The sequence below is a fragment of the Coturnix japonica genome, chromosome 3 (genome assembly GCF_001577835.2).
Source record: "Coturnix japonica isolate 7356 chromosome 3, Coturnix japonica 2.1, whole genome shotgun sequence".
Lineage (NCBI taxonomy): Eukaryota > Metazoa > Chordata > Aves > Galliformes > Phasianidae > Coturnix > Coturnix japonica.
In genome coordinates, this window is record NC_029518.1 from 31,461,646 (window position 1) to 31,477,853 (window position 16,208).

General features: G+C 44.7%; 1 protein-coding gene across 3 annotated transcripts in view; it reads left to right on the forward strand.

Annotated features, from left to right (window-relative positions):
- The first annotated feature begins 1,692 nt into the window (after positions 1-1,692).
- Positions 1,693-16,208, forward strand: part of AKT3 (AKT serine/threonine kinase 3) — a 137,089-nt gene continuing 122,573 nt past the window's right edge. The window contains exons 1-2 of one of the 3 annotated variants that reach the window (XM_015857621.1): positions 1,693-1,801; positions 13,294-13,448. In XM_015857621.1, the coding sequence (XP_015713107.1) occupies positions 13,403-13,448 (46 nt within the window). In that variant the 5' untranslated portion in view covers positions 1,693-1,801; positions 13,294-13,402. Of the gene's footprint in view, positions 1,802-2,022; positions 2,125-12,370; positions 12,474-13,293; positions 13,449-16,208 lie in introns of those variants that run through there. The other 2 variants (XM_015857620.1, XM_015857622.2) reach the window with 2 other exon arrangements.

Here is a 16,208-nt window from a genome sequence, read left to right on the forward strand (position 1 = left end):
AACATGCATCAAGTATATGTATTTATATATTAAAGCAAACTTCCTATCATCATAAGACAACTATCTATTGAGCAGCTCTTTGAAAGTTACAGGATGAGCCAGGGTGATCAGCCACACCAACACCCTTTACCAATAAGAAATCTGTCGTTGTTTGTGGCAAGAACCAACGGAGAGCAGCAACAAAGCACCAGCTCCTGTGCTCCCCGTGGGCCCGGGTGTCACAGCCCCGTGTGCCGCCCCCATCCCATCCCATCCCATCCCATCCCATCCCATCCCAGCCCGCAGCCCGCAGCCGGCTGCCCCAGGGCCCGGATCCTCTGCATCTACTGCGGCGCACTGAGGGCACTTCCCAGAGCCGCCCTTTTCGTTTTGAAAGCCTAAGTGTGCGTCGATACGTGATAACGCGGCTGTGTGTAAATACCGATAGCTGATGCTTGCTTTAATAAAGTGCTACTGAGTAAAAAGGAAGACCGAGCTGTAAAATCAGGGGAAGGAAATAACACTCAGCAGTGTACTTTATTACTTTTAAAACTTTTTTCTTTTTTTTTTTATCTCCAAAATAGTTATATTAAACAAATACATAAGAAATGTTGTTTTTCTTCTGAATCAAGGGGTCGGATTGTTCAGGCTGCATCCTGTTGTAACTGCGTGGTTCCGAGGATTAATGAACGGGGTCCGCAGTGTGGGGGAGCGGCCTCACCGCCCCGGGGCAGCTGTGCAGCCCTGAGCGCTGCGCGGCCCCACAGGAGGCTCCTGCTGCAACTCCCTCAGCGAGCAGGGAAAGGGGCTGATGTTTGAAATGGTCACAGGGAAAGGACGGATGTGGGAGGGACTCTCGAATAACAAGTATGGGGAACATACATCCTAAGGAAATAGCCTGGGTTATTTTACATACACACATACATACATATATATATATTCCATTTTTCTTTTTTTTTGGGAGGGGCGTGGGGGGGTGGGGGGTAGACTGGGGTTAGAATTTATTTTGTTGAATGGCTTCGTGCGGAATTTTATAAACCCCGCACACGTAACGTGGCGGACAGCTGTCCAGCTGTACCCTACAGACCGCTCCCTCTGCACGAACAGCTTCGGAGACAAGTCAGGGTCAGCAGCGAGATGCCACCGTGCAGAACGTTAATCTGCGCCCATCACTTAAAAGTCAGGCTGTCAAAAACGTGCTGCTGCACCCCGAGCCCAGGCGCACCGCGGGCCGGGAGCAGCCGGGGCAGCCCCGCAGCCGGACGGAGCCGCAGCATCGCGGTGCGGTGCTCAGCACCCGCAGCCGCGCGGGCACGGCGCGCTCCCGTTATCGCTCGCCGCAACAGCGGGTATCACGGAGCCGCATCCCTCGGCGCCGGGCTCGCTCCGAGCCCGCGGGTCGCATGCCGCCCCCCGAAGGGCCGCGGTGCCGTGCCCGGGGCCGCCCCGCATCCCGCAGCGGCGGCTCGGGTCCCGCCTCGGAGGGTTCCGCTCCCCGGTTCGTCTCCCCGCGATCCCCGCGGGCGGCACGGCGCTCCGCATCCGTCCCCGTCCCGCCCCGCCGCCGGTCGCGGCCCCGCCGCCTCCCCCACCCTCACCTCAGCCGCCCCCCTCCGTCTGGCTCCCCCCTCGCTGTCTGGCGGCCCCCCCCTCCCCCCGTCCCCGCCGCGCTTCTCGCGAGAGCTGGGGATGCCGCCGCCGCCGCCGCGGAGGGGGAGACACTCGGGGGGAGCCGGTGACGTCGGGAGTTTTCCTGAAAGTCAATAACGAGCCCGGCGGAGGCGGCGGGAGGAGCCGAGAGCGGGGCCCGGGCGGCTCCGGGGTGAGTGCGCCGGGGGGAGCCGCCGCCGCCGCCGCCGCCGCCCTCCTGACCCCCGCCCCGATGCCGCGGCCGCGCTGCCCGCCCGGGCGCCTCCCAGCCTAGCGGCCGCCGCTCCATGTAGCCGCCGCGCCCGCGGCCGGAGCCGCCTCCTCCCGCCCCCGGGGGACACCGGGCCGCAGGGAGACGCCGCGCCCGGCGGGGGTCGGGGACGGCGACGGGGGAGGAGGCAGCGGCGCCCTCCCCACCCCCCCACCCCCAATCCCCCGGAGCCGCCGCCGCCCTCCGGCTCCGCAGCAGCGCCCGCGGCGTCGCCGCCTCTGCAGGTACGGGCGGGAGGGGCCGGGCGGCGGCGGCGGGCGGGGAGGAGGAGGCGGCGGGCGGGGCGGGGGCGCGGGGCGCGGCCGGGGCCGCCGGGCAGCGCGGGGGGGGGGAGGGGGGCGGCGGCGGCGGCGGGCGGGGGTCGCCCGTCGGGCGGCGCGTGTCGGGGTGGGGGCGGGGGGCGGTTATGTAACGGGGAGGGCGGACGAGGGGTGGGGGGAGACGGGGTAGGGCACGGCGCGCGCCCGGGGGCGCCGCCTGCGCGTGGCCGCGGCGGTTCCCACGCGGCCGCCCCTCCTCTCCCGCACCGGGAGCGCGCCCCCCGCCCCCGTTTCCCCGCCGCCGCTCTCCGTTCCGTCCCCGCGGGTGAGCGCGGCCCGAGTCCTGCGGGAGCCGCGCGCGGCCGCGCCGAGAGCGTTGGCGTGGGAGGGGGGTCCGCGCGTGGCCGCGCCGGCGGCGGCTCCGGCTGCAAGTAAACAAACCGGCCTCCGCCTCCCGCACGGCCATCATGGAGGGAGGCTGCGGCTGATGCGCGGGCAGCGGCTGATGCGCAGCCGGACCGCGCCTCCCGGCCGCGCGCGGGGCTGAGCGCGGGGGGCGCCGAGCCGGGCCCGGGCGGGCGGCGGGAGGTTTCCGGTTCTACTCCGGGTGGGGGTGGCGCGGGGCGGCCCCGCCGCGACCCTCGCCGTGAGCTGAGTAGCGGGAAGGCGCGAGGTAGAGCCGAACTCTCGTTGCTGCGCAGCCGAACGGGAGTAGTGACCGACTGCATCCCTCTTGACCTTAATTCTGGGTTTATTCTGTAATTATCGGTTGACCGCCGCTCGGATACGGCGACACGATCCCATCTTTGTTGTTATGACGATGTGCCTCGGGCCTGACTCACTGAGCTCCTGCCGAAGGAGTTGTTACGTTTGGGGCCGGGATGCGCCAGGTACCTGCGGTGCCGGCTCTCCTGAGCACGGAAGGAACTTGCAACCGTCTGTTCTGCCACGGCTGCCCGCTTGCTGCTCACCTAAACTTTGTAAATGGGCAGACACGAGTCCCCTTGTTTTGCATACAAGAAGCCCTTATTTCCCAGGGCAGGAGGCACCCACATGAGTTGGCTGAGCTTCAGACAGGTGTCTGTGTGAGCTGCTGCTCCTGCAGGCTGCTGCATAGCAGTATGGATAGAATGAGATAGGCAGGAGAGCTTACCTGATGTTTTAAACAAGTGTGCTACTGAAGTACTGTAGTGGAGCCTATTCATTGGACCTTTTTTTTATTTTTCTTTTTTTTTTCTTTTCTTTTTTTCTTTTTTTTCTTTTTTTTTTTTTTCTCCTCCCCACAGGAGTCTTTAAGTTGACCCCAATATCTTTAAGTGGATTGGATTGCTAATTATAGCCTGTGTGTGTTTATTTTGGTTGGCCACAAAGTCAAGTTCAAAAGGAGAGCTGAGGTAAACTGCAGAGAGGGGGAAAACTCTGTTTCCTAGAAAGCTCTGTCCCATACTTAGCAGCTCCCATCTCTCCAGTGGCAGTGCTGGGCTGGGTGCATGAGTGCACGGTGCTCATGGTAGGATTGCCCCAGTTGGGCAAGTGCCCTGCTGCTCTGTCACTGCCCTTGCAGACCATCAGCTCCATAGAAACCAGTGTTCCAGTGCCTCACTCCCATATTTGTTTGTAGTTTGAAGAAAGACTATACGTTGTTAAATAAAACACTGATGTTCCACAGGATGCTACTGAGAAATCTGAGAGATGCGTGAGCTTCAGCTTGTGTAGTGTCAAGGCTGAAGATACGGTGACTTGTATTAGAAAATGGTGTTGGTGTTTTGATGCTGGAGCAAATGCTTTGGGGAAAAAATAGCGATGGAGTTTTCTCTTTAGCCTAACCCCAAACCAGTGGAGCTCTGCTTCTGTGCGGGGAGTGTTAATAGAGGCTGGAGCTCCACTTTGGCATATAGTGTACTTGAGGTTCCTACAGTAACTTGGGGGCCTGCAGGCAGATTGGGAATATCTGCCACTGCCACTGGGTTCCCTCTCATATTCTGTGTGCGTTTTCCCTACTACAAGAAGCATATCAGATAGTCATTTCTTAATCTCAGAAGTTTATTAATAAAGCTAATGAGCTGAAAACTAAACAACTAAATAAGTTTGATTTGCACAGTTGTTTTGGATGGTATGGCACCATTACTACAATGATTTGTGGTAAAACACATTCAAAACTCCTGTGCCATTATTGGTGCAAAGAATGCAGAGTTTCTATTTGTAGCACTGGATTGATACTTTGTGAAGTACTGCTGGTGAGACAGAAAGGTGGGCCTGTATGTGGCAGCCTGTCTTTACCTCAGCAATGTGCCAAGCTGTACCTGTGTGTCCTGTGTGGTGTTGGTTGTCCCATGTGAGCTGCTGTCATGTGCCTGAAGCCCCTCTAAGAACTAAAATGTTCCTTTCAACGTGTGTGCTGCTTCTTCTGTCAGGAGCAGTAAAGACTCAAAAAAGAGTGGCATAGTTAAAGGTGTGCGTTTGTGAGTTTCATTTGACAATATTTATATGAAGTTTACCAACCTTTTATTGGTTTAAGTGCTGTTTTTAGAAGAAAAGGAATCTGATTTAAGCACTCATTAAGATTACTCTAGAATATTATGTTAATCTGATTGTTGCTATGTGGGGATGTACCTAGAGAAAGCATCATGGTGGGGATGGGGCTGCTCCCAGTAGAGCCGCACCTCTGGAAGCACGGCACTGCTTATAGTGCTCAGTGCGTTGTGTGATGTGCCTGCTGCCACAGCCTGTCCTTGGTAGAGCTATGGCACCAGTTGGTCTCTGTGCAACAGGTGGGCTTGGTGGAGAAAGGACGATTTCCTAAGGAAAAGTTAGACAGTAAATGGAAGAACTGGTTCAAAGCATTTAAAAAATCTGCTGAACCAGAGGAATGAATAAAACCAGATAAAAACTGTGGGGAAAGCAAAAATTGCAAACAAAACAAAAATTGGAGGGTGCAGCAATAGATTGTTTGGCATTTTGTCCTTGTCCTGTAGCTCTAAATCAGCTTGAGGTATGGCAGCAGAAGTGGAGTAGTGCTGGGGCATGCAATGGATTTGGAGCTGGTCTTTTTCATCATAAGATGTTATTGGCAGAGAGAGTAAGCGTTTTTATCCCATGCATATGAAGACAACTACTTTTGGTCACTTAAAATGTTTCTTAGATTTTTCATATTAGTGACTGCATTTAAATAACTGCACATCTTCAGTTCATCTTGGCCAATTCTCCTGAGTGTGTTTATGCAAATGTCAAGGGGCGAGTGCTATTGATTGAAAATGGTGTTAAGAACAAGCTGTCAGCTGTGAATTTTTCTGAGATACCTTGACTAAAGAGCGGTGATTATTTTCCAGTTCCTTTAAGAATGCAGCTAGGACCTCAGTATCTCCTGTGCATGGCTGAATGACAGCACTGTTTTCAGACCTTGCTGTGTGAGTGTGTGGTAAGGGTATTTGAATGCTTCCTGCAGCAGAGGCGGGGATGAACAGACTGATTCAGCTTTGCTCTGAGATCACTGAAGGTCTTGCCTCTGGATTTTTGTAGCTGTGGAATGGCAGCGCCCAGCAGCCAAAAATCACTCTTACAGCTGGCTTAACACCACAAAGTGCAGAATTTTTCAGTTGAATCTCAGCCATCTTTCAAAACAATTTCTACAAAGAAAACCAGTTCTTGTTTTTTCTTAAGTATTCAATGTGCTTCTTGGGATAGGTGATTGCTGCAAGTTGCCTAATGCATTTTTTTCTTGAAGTTGTCATACCTTTCCCTATATGTATATATTGTTATAATGGATTGGTATAATTGGAGGCAGAGAACTGAAGTTAAACACGAGTTTCACTTAATCGTTCTCTTTATATATCTTAGGGGATGACCTTCATCTAATAAAGACATTGTCTATCCCTACATGTGCGTTAGCAGCAATATATTTGTGAAAAACACATTCTTCGTTTAAGGTTGTAGAGAATTCCTTCTGTGCTTTGGAAATCAAGATCTCAAGCTGGGGAGAATAGTGCTGTTTGAAGACAAACAAGCAGATCCCAAAGTTTTAGGTTGGAAGTTGGAGTATGATTAAGTTGTGGTCAGGGGCAGAATTAAACAGTTAATAAGTTCAGCAGCTTTAATGGATCTGTGGGAAAGAATCATGAAGTTCAGCTCTATTTATGCAAACAAATTCGCTATTCAATTTGTACAATGTTCACATAATAAATAAATCCTATTTAAAGATATTGAAGGATAAAAAGTTTCTTGCTAGACATATCACTGAACTTTTTCCATCTTGAATATTAATAGTTTTGAGAGCATATTTTTATTTCAGTGCTTTCCTTCCCTTGTTGCCCACAGCACTTCAAGTATTTCTGGCTTTCGTTATCTTCAGCGTTGGTGTCTCCAGCAGTGTGCTTGGTGCTGTGCATGCACTGGGATGCTGGGATCCAGGAAATGCACTGTCTTACTAATAATTAAACCTGGGAGTTCAATGAAGCTATTCTGTATCTCTTAAAGATACCTTTTAAGATACCTCAGAATGAACAGGAATGGTTGAATTCTGTGAACTTTTGAAAAGTAGACAACCTATTTCAGAGTATTACATAGAAATCCAATTTGAGTTTGTTTTCAAAATGTGGATCTGCAGTTTGGTTTTGCTTGGTTGCTAGAATTGTTACTCAACTATTTTTTTAAAGGGTGAAGGAATTTCGACTAAAAAAGGCACAAAATAGTATTCCTGTGTTAAACCTCAGCAAGTGAAGTTTATTACATTAATACTGAGGTGTTGATTGGAATGTGATGGTCACAGCTCTGATGTGTAACTCATTCTCGATTGAAGTTTCAAAACTTTCCCCACCTTGTTATCTGACAGACATTTCCTTTAGCCTTCCCTTCATGTTTTCTGCTTTAAATATATTCTTTGGTTGGATTTCGGACCTTTGTTCTCACACCTTTCTCGTTCGTTTTCTCTTTCTCCTGTCAGTTTTCAGTTATTGTTTTCTGTGTTTGGAGGGAAGAGAAGGTTTTAAAGTGTTCTTGTCAATAAAAGCATCGCAAAACAATGGGTTGTTAATGTTTCACGTGGGATTCTAGAGAAACAATTTAGTTACTTTTAGAAACTTCCTTTATACCTCGATAAACAAAGAAGGGGTGGGTTTGTTCACCTTGTTTTAATTATACCTTTGTCCCTTAAAATAACTTATTTTGTCATTATAAGACGAAAAGGAATGCAGAGTTGTTGTTTTTTACAGATAAAATTACTCGGTTACAAAATCCAACTAAAACTCACAACTTGGGCATTTATCCTTCACTGTGCCTGTAATGTCTTAACCAGGCTTGTCCAAGCGTTTATGAGTTACGTGCAGCTTTTTGTCATACTGAAGTGGAAGCACAGAGAATATTTTCCATTAAGGCACAGAACATACATGTAAGTGTGCTTGAGAAAGACCTATTTGTCTTTTCTGAAGTATGTTCTTTTTTCTTACCACAGAGTGTAAAAATTGCCATTTGTGTTTTATCCTCCTTTGAATTCCAAGTCCAAGCTTATGAAGTAAATGTGTCAGGAATAAATTGTTGATGACAAAAACGCCAAGACTTTTAGTACAAAATGTATTTAAAGAAATGTTTTGAATGCCAATCACAGAGATATATTGGAGATGGTTTTAAGATTTGTTTTAAAATTTGCTAAGTACTATCATTTATGATTCAAAATTATTTAAAGGCATGTTTAAGTTTTTTAAACGTGCACACAGTTAAGATTTTATGAATTTAGAATGTGTTCTCTTTTATTCAGTTTGGTTTTGGTTTTGCTTTCAATGGAAACCAGTTAACGTATTGTTTGGTGTTGTGTTTGTTTCATTTGTTTCTAAGTATCTTCTAATAAGTTGAACAAATACTGTGTATCCACAGGTTCCTTTTTCTTCAGAGGCAGTATTCAAATCAGTCAGTTCTCCTGAGACTGTGAAGAGGGGTCATAATGTGACTGTACTGTTTTTGAATCGGATGTGATTCTTCCATTAGTAATATAGGTTAATTTAGTATAGGAGGTTTTGTAGTAATTTCTGTTCTGCTGTGTAATCTTTTGTGTGATTTTTGATGCTATGAAATATATCCTCTAATTGTTTAACCAGACTTTTAGGTAACAACTTGGGTAGGGGAAGAGGATATGCAGGCATTTTTCATAGGAATGAATCTTGGATCTCAACATCGGGTCTTAAAGAGAGCTCTGTTTTTAGTTTAGATCCTTATCTTTTTATTTTCTTGCTGTGTGTGTACTCATTGCAGACTACTACGGTCTGTTTGGTTGTGTTGGAGCATTCAAACTTAGTTCTGAGAAAGCCTCTTAAGAACGCAGTCTGCTGGAAGAAATGCCCCCAAAGCTGAGAAACAAACATGAGGGGTGGTGACAGTCACTGGACAAGAGGATGACTGAGCTGCTTTTTCTGTTGTTTTGTCTATGCAAGCACATAATTTTGCAGTGTACCTTTCTGAGAAATGAGATAAAGATGAGATTTGGCTCTGATCATGCTAAAGACCAAGAAATCTCAGTGAGTCAGGCGGAGTGAATCAGAAAGATTCACTTTTTGATTTCCCCCTCCTGCCAAGCATTGTGTTTAGGAAATGGTTACTTGTAAAAGGGGAAAATAGTAGCTCCCTTGTATATTATTAGAGAGGGTGCGAGCGGTACAGGCAGATGTAGGGATAGTCATTGGAAGAAGTGAAGCTGATCCTGTTGGTGTTCCCTGTGGTAGCCTAAGTTGGTAAATGTGAGAGTATCTGTTTATTCTCAGCTCCAAAATTGTTGAAAGTAGAAGCTTGTGTATATGAAAGTTCTTACAACAGAGACCTGAATCATACAATTTGCACTGAATTTATGGGCGCTGTCTTCTGTACTCAGCTGTCTCTTGTCACTGGGGAAATGGGAGGATGCCCAGATTCCAAGGGAGTGCGGTCTGCTCTTAGGAGTCTCAAAGATTACTCACTTGCACATAGTAGTTGTTAAGCATAGACCTGAATCACTATTCTTGCTCCTTTCTGCCTGGGAGGAAGAGGTGTTGTTTTTTCACCATGGCTTGGGAAGACCATGGGTTGAGGACCTGCCGTATAGAGAAGTTTCTGCTTGACTTGTGTTAAGGAAGATGAACTTGCACCCTTGCAGCTAGAAACTTAGAAGGGAAGGCAGTAGCTCTTTAGAAGTGTGCTAAACTGGTCCATGTAACAAGGTAAAAGTGGCTTAATAGTTTCCTAGTGAAGATGGGAAAAATGTCACCATTTTTTACCGGATGCTAAAAATGATGCATGTTTTGTTAATATAACTGGGTATGATGGAGTAAATTGTTGTACCTGCACCGTAAAACATGCAGACAATAAGGTGTGAGGTTTTTTTGTTGTTTGTTTTGTTTTTACATGTATACATGACTGATACAAGCTGCAAGATAAAATGTTCTTGGAATTGCATCTTTTAAGAGTTTTGTTTGGTAAAGCTGAAAAAAACTCAAAACCCCAAACCCACTCAACAGTCCAACCTGTTCTTCAGTTGCTAGAACATACATTTTGTACAAGTTAAGTTTTTCCCTATAGAAGCAGCTGGAGTACAAAATATCTTTAGTTTCAGTTCTTAAACATTTCTCCCCCATTTCTGTGCGTTCATCCGGTAGCAGCGAGGGAAACTGTACAATTTATAACAGCTCTTCATCGGGAGAGCAGAATTGGTGGTTAACAAGTGTTGAAGTTCTATGCAGGCTGTGCAGTATGAACATTTCTGTGGCCTTTCTTGAAATAGTTGAACTATAGATGGAATGCTATTTTCATATGAGAGTTCTTGTTCCATATGTTGTAGGGAACTCCTTTATGTCTATAGAAATGCACCAGCACATCTCCAGGGAGAAGATGTCTGTATGTTTATTTTTCATCCAGGTTACTTTTTTGTCATTATAGTTGGTAGTTTTTAAGAATCTGTTCTTCTAGACCTTTGCTGGACAGCTTTCTGAGTAAGGGAATACAGCTTTTAGAAAGTCTAAAAAGAATTTAATGAGGGGTATTGCTAAAGATGCTTATAAATGGTTTCTCGAAAGTGCAGTGTGAATGCATAACCTTTATTTTCATTAGTCTTTTAATGCTCCGATTTATCTTCTACAGCTTCCTATGTAATTCAGATTGACTTTCAATTACCAATTGAGGGAGCAATCGTTATAATCATTATGTCCACACACAACTGTTGATAATTTTACTTAAGTTATTCCTGATAATACTGTGAAGCTAAACTGGAGATGATTCAGTTAGTTTTCTCACTGTACTTACCCAATTTTTGTATTTTGTTTTCTTTTCTTTGCAATTAAATATAGCAATTTATGGGAATAGTAGGATGCAATCCTGCAGGTGCGCATTTGTGGTTACTGGGGCACTCGCTGACATAAAAAATCAGTCACAGTTCAGGTTATGATTAAATAATAGTAGCTTAATCATGATTGGTGGTAAATAGGGAACTTTAAGGCTAAACTAATTCATTAAAACCAGGTCTCTACTGAAACTGTGGACTTTATGATCAGTTTGTGGACAGACACAATCATGGCTACTTAGTGTGGAAGTTCATTCCTTACAACTCAGTCTCTACCAATAAAAATAAATGATTGCACTTTGCATAAGAACACGCTGACGTTGGGAAGTGCATTGAAGTGGCTGGAAGGGTAAAACAAATGGCAGCGTGTGCCGCCCCAAGCTAAATACTTTACTTATTTTGTTCTTGTAGTTGAAAAAAGTGCCACCTGTGATCATGTCATAAAGAATGCATGGAGTGTCTTGTAGGAAATTCATACTGAAGCGGGGTGCTGGGATGTGGATGTGCTTATCATAGAATGGCCTGGGTTGAAAAGGACCTCGAAGATCATCTAGTTTCAACCCCCCTACCATGGGCAGGGTTGCCAACCTCTAGGCATGCCTACATGTGCATTGCATTGCAGCTGTTTGTATGTTGCTGTTTTTTGACACTCAGCTCAGGTTTTGTGAAGGTGTGTGTGTTTGTGGAGGAGCTGACACCGTGCTGCTGTCAGCCAGAACAGCGGAACTGGGACCTGTGTCAGTCGTGTGCCTCGCTCTTTCAGATCTGTGCTGAGGCACAGCTGGTGGACTTGCTTATCACTGAGCTGAAGTGCACAAACAAAAGCTCTGATAGTGTGTGACCCAGGAAAAAAAAAGTCTCCGAATAGTGAGGTGAAATGCTGTGGAAAGGCAGGTTGTGTTTTTATCTGCCATGCTGACTTTCATAATGCAAAGTGTAAACAGTTAAAGCTAAAGAGATGAATTAGCAATAATGAAGCTGTCTCCTGTCCTTCCATAACCTTGTATGTAATGTTTCCTTTCAACTCTTAAGAAATCCTAAGTCTATAGAAGTACTAAAGCAGGGAGCAGTCACATCAGTAGAGGTGTCTGGTGGTGTCCCTTCGGACACAGCAGTGTGATGTTGGTGCACAGGGCTGCTCATTGCCTGCCCTAGGCTGGTTGCTGCATCTGCCAGCACCAGGGAGGTGCTGCCTTCTATGCTGTTTAAACTTTGTGCTACTCATAGATTCAGCACTGCAGTTTTTAATTGTAAGCAGTTGGATTTCAGCACGTTTAAGGGAACATAAATGAAAGCAAAACTGTAAAATGGATACACCTCAGTATTTCTGAACCATGCTGTACTGCGTTATCATCACTTGAAAAAAAATATTCGTACCAAGTTTTATTTTGCATAGCACAGCATTCATAAAGAAGGAGCCTTCCATCTGGATGCTGAGTGCTGCAGATACAGGTTTCAAATGATAAATAAGGAGTGAGCTGCATACGTATAATGGTCAGTTTTTACTCTGTATTTGACTGCATTAGAACAGTTTATTTCCCAGTCCGTTCTCCAGTCATGCCTTGCACAGCTGCTTTTAGTACAACAGTATTTGTTTCTGCCACACATGTGTGTGTTGGTCAGTAAACTGAATGACTGTGGCTGTGCTGCATTTTGTAGTATTAAACTGGTCATTCTGTTTTTGTTCCATGCCAGCGGTGTGCAAAGGTGTGTTTCTGTGTGTACAGTTAGAGAAAGGTGTTCCTCCACCATCACAGAAACCCCTCTCCTTGGCATCCCGCCCTTTTCTAGATAGATATTATTTGGGTGTTTCTGTTTATTTCAAAGGATGGAGGGGAGAGGCAGTCTGCTGGCAAAAGGAAACCTCTCCTTCCTTCTGACTTCTCTTCCTGTTTGGTTACAGTGCTGTTATCTCTTCTTTGCACTCCACTGGTATTCTCAGAGCGAGGTGTTTGGAAGGAGGGCTGTGCCTTCTGGAAGCAGCATGTCCTGTTGCAGGGCTGGCCTCCCTTCTGCCTCTGTAAGTCAGGCTTCGGAGGGAGAGAGCACTCCTGGCACTGCCTGTGTGAAAGCCCTCCGAGAATGTGCACTGCTTTACATAAAATGAATAGCAGCTTTTCTGGGTTAATTTGTGCTGCTAGAAAGTTGTTTTTCTATTAATTCACTTGTAGATGATGCTGGTTTTAAAAAACTTAACAGGGTTTGTACCAGGTATCATATAGTTATAATGCTGTTCCTACTTTCATTGTATTTCTGTAGCCTTTACTATTTATTTATTTATTTATTTTTAATTGAAGCATTTTAAAAAGTATTTGAATGGCTATATAGATTTTAACAGTTAATCCTTAATGGATGTGGTTATCATCATAAGGCTTTGGTTTTAAGTGCTTTTACAGAATCTTCATTCCATTTCCTCGCTCTTTTGATATGATCAGTGTCTTAATAATAGAATCACTTACCTATTGCATGGATTCTAACAAATGGGGGAATGGTTAAAGATAGTGTGACTTCAAAGTTGGACCTGTGCAGAAGTACTGGCTTTCATTTAACAGCATCCTGTGCATTAGTATGAGAAATTTTATTGTGTGCGTTTTATAATAGTGCCACAAAACTTATAATGTAACACACTGGGCTTCTACTAGATGGGTGTTTGTGAAAAGGTATTCATGAAAAATGTGCTGTAAAACTATAGAAAACTGATTCTGTGATATTGTTAATTAAAAGAAGAATGGCAGACTTTCTAATATGAGCTCAATCAGAGGAAGACATCAACAGAGTGTTTTGTTGGCTATCAAATGAGAAAAATAAAAACACATTCTTTCTCTAATATTTCCTTCCAGGGTGACTCATCAATAGAAACTCGGAAGAGCAGCAGAAGAGAAGCCATACAGACAAGCTGATAACTCAAAGAAATACTCTTTTGAGTTGGGGGTTCGGAGTGGAGCCATCATGAGCGATGTTACCATTGTGAAGGAAGGCTGGGTTCAGAAGAGGGGTAAGTTCTACCTATTAATGCAGAGTTCTGAATCGTAGCAGTCTGTGTGCAATGGCATTGTGCAGTTACACTGTGAGCATTCTTGATTTACCTTCTGGTCTGCAACAAACTAATCTGATGGTATGGAATTAAAGGCCATTAAGACCTGGGTCTTGTTAATCTGTTGCTGTGTGATTTGGAATTTTGGGAAGGTTACTGAGTGTTGGGGTTTGAATGGGAAGCCTCTGGAAACATCTGGCATTTGTATCAAGTAATGAACTTTGAGTGGAATCTTCTGTGCAGCCTTGCTTGGGATTGTGGTTGTGCACATGACTATTTCCAAAAGATCATCTCTCTTGCAGAGAGAAAGAGATTTGTATTAAAGGGGAATGTTTACCGATTCTATCCCAGAAGGAATCTTGTGAATAGTATGAACAAAATCGCTCTTTAATTTACATAGGAATGTTCTGTTTCAGTAGCAGTGTGCCAAGACAAAGATCATTATTAGCTTTCTTATTGTGGATTGACATTAAATGTTAAAGAAGTCAAGAGAATTGTGAAAAAAAAGTTTATTATTCTGTAATTACTCCTGCATAATTGTATTGCAGCATTTCATTATGGGTATTGAAGACGAAAATTAACTAAATGACATGAAGCTTAAGGCCTGCTTCCTGTTTTGGAGTATTATATTCATGTATATAACAAACCAAATTTTGCAAGGATGGAGTTATTTAAAATTTTAAATTATTCTTCCTTCCCGTTTTCTTGCTTGCTCTGCCTGAATATCTCATTTCATTTTTTGTTTATTTCATGTGATTTCAAGCATATTAGGGTATGATTGGGTTAATCAATTATTCTTATTAAAGCCCTATATCAGCTCTGTGGTATGTATTAATCACTGGGGTCCCAGAAAGGACTGTGGTTTTGTACAGTCATACAGAACATTTTCAAATCTGAAGTGTAAAGTAAGGGTTCTCCTTCTCATGCTGCTGTTAACTTAAGAAAAGCCTACTGAATTTCACATGTTGATGTTAACTTTATTGTTTTGTTTTCAAATTAAAAACATTTTATGACGTTCATTTTTCCTCATTTTAATGGACTTTCAGGAAATGTATGGTTGTTTTTTTTCCTTCTTCTTCTAGGTATTTGTAAGCTTAAGTACGGTTTTCTTTCTTGATTTTTAGTTTGTATTTCTGTAATTTTCTGCATCTGACTTGTTCTGAGTGTTGGTGGGTTAAAGTTTTTTGTTTCTGAAAACAGAAAGAGTGAAGTGCGGTTTTACAGTGTCAAAACTTTGTAACCATTTGCTTTTTTATTATTTTTTATTATTGTTGCCAAGGAAAAGTTAAGCTAAACTTAATCTAAGTTGTGGAAGTTGGGATTTCACTGAGCTCAGTAGATACCTGGCTAGCTGAATATTCTCTCTCTGTAACAAGAAGCATCACGGGGTTGGGTAAAGTAGCACTGCTTCTTCAAGCTTTAATGCAATTACAGTTTTTAAAGTGGGTTTTCTGATTATCCCCACTTGACAGTTACTGGTTCAGTTCATAGAGCAGTTTGATATGTACATGCTAGGTTCCTCCTGGAGGAAACCAGACATGGAATCTCCTCTCCAGGTATGCAACTGCATGAATTTCAACTCCCAGCTCAGGATGACCATACAAACCAAAAGCTTACAGCTGGTACTTTGAGCAGTTGTTAGCCATGTGGATGGTACAGCATTCCTTCTGAGGCACCAGACTGAATTTAACTTGAAATAGAACTCACGGGCTCTATACGCTGTAAAAGTGGGGGCCTGGGCACCAAGTGCTTCAGTTGACCGATCTGTTTTTATTATGACAAATTACTTGGTTGTGTGAATATAGCCCAGGGCTTTTAAAAATTGTTCCCTTCAGCAGTTAGGGAAGTTTATGGTACAGGAAAAAGAACCAACAGAACAATCTCTTGCTGTGATTTCAGAACCCAGCCAAAAAGTGTGAGGATGATGATAGAACTGGGATGAAGCAGAATTCTGAAGAGCCAACTAATGAGACAGGCTGTTACAAAAGGGAGTTAAAGGAACTGACTTTTGGAATGAGAGGGCAGGACTGATAGTTGAGCTGAGGATCTCTCCCCATGTTGAGGCTAAGATAGAAAGATGCTGAGTAGAGGGTCTGTTTTGTTAGTGCAGCGTGTTGTGATTCTTAATGGCTTTGAAATGCACTGAGTAAATGTTTTCTTAATTATCCTTCCAACTGTATCCATGTCAGGAATAGAGGGCTGATAGTTGTATGTTTGTAAGTCTTTATGCCTGCTCTTGAGCACAAAGAGTCAATGTAATTCTACATGTTTGGCTTCAACATGCTATTGTGCTGTGTATGTTTAAATGACCAAGCTATTAAAGTATGCCTATTTTAAAATCACTCAGCCCTCAAAGTAAGAAATACCAGAATTAAATTTACTTAAATAAAGGTGGTCATACTTGGGTTTGAATAGTCTTTACAAGCAGGTGTTTCATTGTGGTGAGAGTAGATGATTCTGAGGGAACATAAGCTATTGTACCTGAACACTCATACTGGCAGAGGTGACAGGCTGGAGTTAAGAATTTCAGACGGTATAAGAAGTGAAAGCCAAGAGGAGGCAAAGCTTGAGAAGCTCAGTTAACCTCAGCAGCAGTCAGAACCCATGTAGTAAGTGAAAGGAGACCCTGAGGCATAGGGTGCTTGAACAAGCGATATGGTCCAGTGAGAGCAGGTCCAGAGACTGAAGTACTTGTTGATGAGGATCTGGTACCTACCTGTA